This window comes from Zea mays, chromosome 5 (genome assembly GCF_902167145.1).
Source record: "Zea mays cultivar B73 chromosome 5, Zm-B73-REFERENCE-NAM-5.0, whole genome shotgun sequence".
NCBI lineage: Eukaryota > Viridiplantae > Streptophyta > Magnoliopsida > Poales > Poaceae > Zea > Zea mays.
Genome location: NC_050100.1, coordinates 209,018,586 through 209,024,445, shown reverse-complemented (window position 1 = coordinate 209,024,445; position 5,860 = coordinate 209,018,586). Strand labels below are relative to the sequence as shown.

Sequence of the window (5,860 nt, the reverse complement as noted above, 5' to 3'; positions counted from 1 at the left end):
CTCCCTATATATATGGATTGGGAAATTTTTCAGGAGGGCAGAGAAGCGAAAGGGACGCGCAAGCTCCTTCACCCACCCTCCCCCACGCCACACGCTCCTCCTACATAACCACGCTGCTTCGATTCACTCCTCATCGGTGGCTCACGACCGAGCTGCTGAGGCAAAGCTTGTCCCGCAGTCCTTCCCTTAGCCTTAACACTCGGAGTTGATCCCGTCTCCGGGGGAAGCAGCTGGTAATAATGGCGCGGTGCCAGGGGACCGTTGAGAGCCTCTGCCAGGGGCTGCTCGACCTCGACGACGACAAGTTCGGTGCAATGTGCAGCGCCTTCGGCTACCTCCAGGAGTGGCCGGACCTGGGTGCCGCCATGTGCGGCGCCAATCTCGCCGTGCCGCCTGCCGTGGCGACGCCGAGCGCCGGCGACGGCAACGATTCCTCCTCTTGCAGCGTCAGCGGCGGGTTGAGGAAGAGGAGGCCGGACGCGTACCTCGATGCCAAGGTGAGAGGTTCAGGCATGGACGGCGGTGCTGCTTCTGCTGAATTGTCAAGTCTTTGACTGACAGTTGTGTGTCAAAAAAAAAACTGAAATTGGCAGGGTGGTGCGAACGGCATGAACAAGAGACCCAGAGGGAAGCAGCAGCCGTCTGGCCTCTCTGAGATCGCGGCGGCGCCCGGGAAAGGGAAGCAGGAGAGGCCAAAGGCTGGCACCAAGAAGAAGGCCGAGGCTGCGGCGGCGGCGGCGGCTGCCGGCCAGAAGACCGACTACATCCACGTCCGGGCCCGCCGCGGCCAGGCCACGGACAGCCACAGCCTCGCCGAGCGGGTAATATTAACAGCCGCATTACTGAACAAACTTTTTTTTTTGCGTGCTCCATGCTGCTCTGCTCGTTCGTGGGCACCGACGACCCTGCCGCGTGCGTCAGAACTCATGGCCTGATGGATTGGCGCGCAGGTGAGGAGGGAGAGGATCAGCGAGCGGATGCGGTACCTGCAGGAGCTGGTGCCCGGGTGCAGCAAGGTCACGGGCAAGGCCGGCATGCTCGACGAGATCATCAACTACGTCCAGTCCCTGCAGAAGCAAGTCGAGGTACCGACCCACCGGCACCGTCCTGCTTCATCTTCCCCGCTTCTCCCAGCTAGCCAGCTAGTTATTCCGCGATCGCTCACCGCCGGGTCTCCTTGCGCGCAGTTCTTGTCCATGAAGATCGCCGCTTCCAACCCGGTGGTGAGCTTCGACATCGTCGAGGACCTCTTCGGCCGCCAGCTGAAGCAGGCGTGCGGCCCGGCGGCCGGCCAGCTGGAGCCGTCCTGCCTTCAGATGAGCATGAGCCCCATGCAGCAGGTAGTGCACCCGTCTGCAGCGGCGGGCTCCACTGGCTTTGGGCCGCTGGACATGGTCCTCAGCAACCTGTACGCGCCCGCCGCCGCAAGCTGCCCTGTGTCGGCTGCCCCGTCGGTCTCGGTGGCCGCCGGACCGTCGACCATCGAGCCGTGCCTCAACGTATGTAGCTAAGTCAGCTGTCCTCCGTTCCGCTACCTCCCGTTCTGAAGCCCTCAACTGAACCGAGTGCCTTGTGCTTTCTGCAGGTGAATGGAACTGCTGCTGCCTGGGATATTGGCTCCCAGAATTTGTTCAGCGGATTTGATGCACAATTTCAGTCGGTAGAAAGTGAGTAGCTGCTTCCTCAAGAACAAGCCAGAAGTTACTTTGCCGCCTCTTGTGAAATGAAAGAACACAATAGTGGTTAGATCAGGGTAAAAATGAACCCCCCAACGCCAACCTGAACATGTTTAAAGCTCAGAGTTCATAATGGCCGTAACGTGCCATCACAGAAAACTCAAACTGGCTGCCGATCAAATAACTCCACCAAAAATGAGCACATCAAATAAAATTTTGACTTGTATGAACTGTGCATATGTCCCTGTACATTTAACTGCAACAGAAGTGACTGAATCCAGCTACTGCTTTCCCTGCAGGTGGCTGCTTGCTAGACAACCTCAAAATGGAAATGTGAGAAGAATTAATCCTCATTGCTGGAGTTTTAACCACGGGAAAAAAAACTTGTGGCTGAAGATTCTTTATTCATATCAACTGTACTAATGAAGTATTCTGTCAGCAATGGCAATACAAGTACATTTCTTGTGTTATATGTTTGTCTGCTACTCTCCCGGTTTCTAAGCATTCCTTCATAACCAAGCCAGACAGAGGGTTCAGAGCTTCAGATTACAAGCAAAGCAAAGCACTTAAGGACATGTTCCCACAACAAACCAGCACCAATATACAACACTTTATCACCTAAACTGACAGTACAACGAACAGGAACAACTCTCCTACTCATCTTCCTTCAAAGCACAGACTGTTCACCAGCTTCTGTAAAGACATGATTCAACCTTGTAACAGAAGTAAAGGATAATTCGCTTGCACAATATATAATGACAGTGACCACCACAAAGGATTTGAGTGCATTGAGATATCAGATGAATCTTATTTCAATATTTACATGTATCTACACTGACATGGCACATGATTTGAGTGCGTTAGGTTACTTGATACCCAGTCTATTTTCGTGAAATGCTTGAGACGAAGTAAAGAACCTGAACTAACCTTTCCCAGGCACAATGATAATTGGGGCTGCTTTACAGTTGTGGAAGCAATACTCACTGACACTTCCCTGCAACACACTACAGTACAAAGGCAAAGTTAGAGATATGCTTATAAATGCAATCTACAGCTCACCTCCAGCAATAAGATATAAACTAGGCACCAAAAGGTAAAAAGAACAAGTAATAAACAATGTCTAATTGTGTTCATTTGCTTTAGTGCCAAACATTTCTTGTCATTTCAGATGATTCTGCAACTATCAAGTTATCTAAAGAGGCACTCTAGTCACTGTTCTTTCCATGCATTTGTACAAGCATCTCACCATAATTCAGCCAAAGTCGCTTTTTATACTGAACAATCAGACCTACCTTCTCGAATTATTGAATCTGAGCATGGGCTCAGCACTCAGCATTTTTCAGCAAGCTTCCAAAGTAAGAGATCCAGGCACAAATTATGAAGATGTTGTTTTACATCAAAAGGGAAAAAGGCAAAAAGGCAAAGATATTTCATATCTGAATCTCGCAAGATCTTTTTCCTTAAAATGGTGATGTTTACTTTTCCAAACATCAGGACCACGCCTGCCCTGATTTCAGTTTCATGCAAACAATAATGGCGTTAGTTAGACAGATCCCTTGGCATTCTAAAGCCAGTAAAGAATCCCTTAGGGCATGTACATTTCTGAGCCACCAGTTCGGTTTCCAAGTATAAAAGACGATTGAGAGGTTACATGGTAAAATCCTGAGACCTTGGATCATCAATGCAGTTAAGAGACAACGTGTATGAAAAGTTGTGAAGAAACATGCTCTTCGCGAAGAGTCCAGGTCTTATATTTTTTCCACTTGGCCTCTTAAAGACCACTCAAGAGATCCCATATTAAATGGGGTTGTACATGCCCTTAGCATCAAGACGTCTCTTGCTGTTGACATCATACCAGAACTGAAAACACGTGGTTTTATTACTGAGATGAAGTTTCTTTTTCTTGGAGTAATTCTTTTAGATGGTGAACTGGTGATCAAATATTTGTATTCGTTACTTGCAAGTAACAAGACATGCATATTGCAGGAACATAATCACAGAAGTGTTCCAAAGAAGAGATCCCTGATTTTGAATAAAAATGACATAAAGGCAATTGAATGACAACTTTTATGGATTACATGCACCATGCAAAAAAATGAAGGTAGCAGCAGAATCATGACTTCGAATTATACGATTTTTTTCACTTGCAAAGTTGGCTGGACATAAAACTAAGTCAAACGACCGTAGATATAATGTTAATTCAAAAGGCTGAATATCTAAATGTACCACAGATATATAATGATTTGGAGTTTAAAAGAGTCAGGTACCTTTGAATAAGGCCTCTACCACGTGTACCAAGAATGACAGCGGCAGGCTTCAGTCGATCTGCTTCTCGGCAAATAACTTTTCCAGCGTCTCCTTCAACAATTCTGGCCTTGGTCCGGACCTAAGGAATTCTCAATTAAAGGCACATGTATCAATTCCTTGATGAATATATGGAAAAGAAACCAAAACAGAAATTCACAAATGTGCATACACAGTAATAAAAAATTTCTAGAAAAATTTCTAGAAAACCACGTAGTAACTGAGGTCTGGGAATGAACCCTTCACATCCTAAACATAACGATCAGCGTAGAATGATTCTATGCATAATGGTACAAAAATATATAACGGAGGCAGAGAGCGCACCAGTAACGTCTTGAATGCCTCGACTGCTAAATCCTCCATGAGCTCCCGACTTTTATCATACACAATCTCATTTTGCACACCTAAACAGATGACAATTCGCATTCAGACAGAGCAGGACTGCAGGAGGGGAAGGCAAATATGAGCAAACGCCCTAGTTGGTAAGATAGAGCTGATTCTATGTTTTATAAAATTTGTAAATATAGAGAGGGACAAATCCCTACATTTTATTTCATTTTAGTATCTGAATTGCCAAATATGAAAACTAAAACTCTATCTTAGATTCGTATTTAACAATTTAAAGACTAAAATAGAATAAAATGGAGGGACTAAAAATTAGTCTCTAGAAACCAACCCTTTTACACATTTGGCAGGATGCTGAATACACGGAGAAACAGTCTGACCCAAATTAGATTCAATTATCTACTGAACCACACACGTCGATCCATTTTGAAATAAACAAATGCAAATCTGCGTTTTGACTGAAATTTCTGAATGATTTCTCTGCTTTCCAAAGAGGCCCCAAGTTAGTTAAGGGTTTTAAATTCTGATTCGGAATAGCTAGCTAGATGTAGCAGACGAGAGCGATGGATCGACGAAATGCGGTAAGGGGCTCAACTGGAGACGGCATGGACGAGGTGGACCGTGTCGGCCATGCGCGCGATGTGCCCGAGCGCCCAGTCAAAGGCGTGCTTGGAGTTCGGGCCGAAGTCGACGGCGACGAGGAGGTCCCTGCCGCGGCGCCGCTCCCCGGTCTCCCGCTCGAGCTCCGGTTGCGCGCCGGGAACCACGGGGACGAGGTGCGGCAGCACCACCTCCCGCCAGCTGTACTCCTCCACGTCCTCCTCCACCGTCTCCATCGACCGCGCGCTCGTCGCTCCCTTGAAGGAACTATCGGCGGCGGGGCCCGGAGCGCGGACGCTTTCCCTCACGGATTACGAGTACGGCAGCACGGGGCACGGCCAAGGGCGGCGGATTGCTGCGGTCGTGGCGACTGGCGAGGACGGGCGCATTAATTCCCGACGGGGTTCCGTATAGTAGGCGTTATCCTACGAGTTTGCGCCCGGCCAACATAGGAAGGCGGATCAAAATTCCTGTCGTGTGCCGCGCATTTCTAAAAAATTTTTCCCACCGGCTGTGGAGATCGCAGCAGGAAGATCAGTAATAAAAGTAGAAGGAGATGTGACTCGTCAGTCAAAAGGAAATCAGCATCGGAAGATATGCTTGGCAACCCAGCCATAGCGGCCTCATCACTCACGCCAGCGAGCAGCGACATACATGCGCACGGGGGTACGACGTCATTCTCCTTCCAGAATGTTGGGTTCAGTATGCAAGTCCAAAATCTCCTGCTCGCGCGACGTCGGCTCGCTGAGAATATCATTGGAGTCAGTATTAGAGCCAACTCCACTTCATCATATGAATTTGTCTGTGTATATATTATTCGTCACCCTATAGATCACTATAGCTTAAAAAACGTAGAAGATTTGTTAAGTCATTATAGGGGTGAGTAATCATCACCGTTATGCTATTTATTACCTGAATCAACTATTCGATCCCCA

At 48.0% G+C, this 5,860-nt stretch overlaps 2 protein-coding genes across 2 annotated transcripts; one reads left to right on the top strand and one right to left on the bottom strand.

Annotated features, from left to right (window-relative positions):
* The first annotated feature begins 201 nt into the window (after window positions 1-201).
* Window positions 202-2,145, top strand: LOC103627615 (transcription factor bHLH49). Its single transcript, NM_001301516.1, has 6 exons — window positions 202-497; window positions 594-821; window positions 951-1,085; window positions 1,188-1,499; window positions 1,586-1,667; window positions 1,976-2,145. The coding sequence occupies exons 1-6, from the start codon at window positions 240-242 to the stop codon at window positions 2,011-2,013; spliced, it is 1,053 nt and encodes a 350-aa protein (NP_001288445.1). The 5' UTR covers window positions 202-239; the 3' UTR covers window positions 2,014-2,145.
* On the bottom strand, window positions 2,053-5,334 carry LOC100273466 (uncharacterized). Its single transcript, NM_001147903.1, has 5 exons — window positions 4,921-5,334; window positions 4,305-4,384; window positions 3,944-4,062; window positions 2,604-2,680; window positions 2,053-2,369 (listed from the first exon to the last, which is right to left on the bottom strand). Exons 1-5 carry the CDS (start codon window positions 5,159-5,161, stop codon window positions 2,344-2,346), a joined length of 543 nt encoding a protein of 180 aa, NP_001141375.1. The 5' UTR covers window positions 5,162-5,334; the 3' UTR covers window positions 2,053-2,343.
* Window positions 5,335-5,860: the final 526 nt, after the last annotated feature.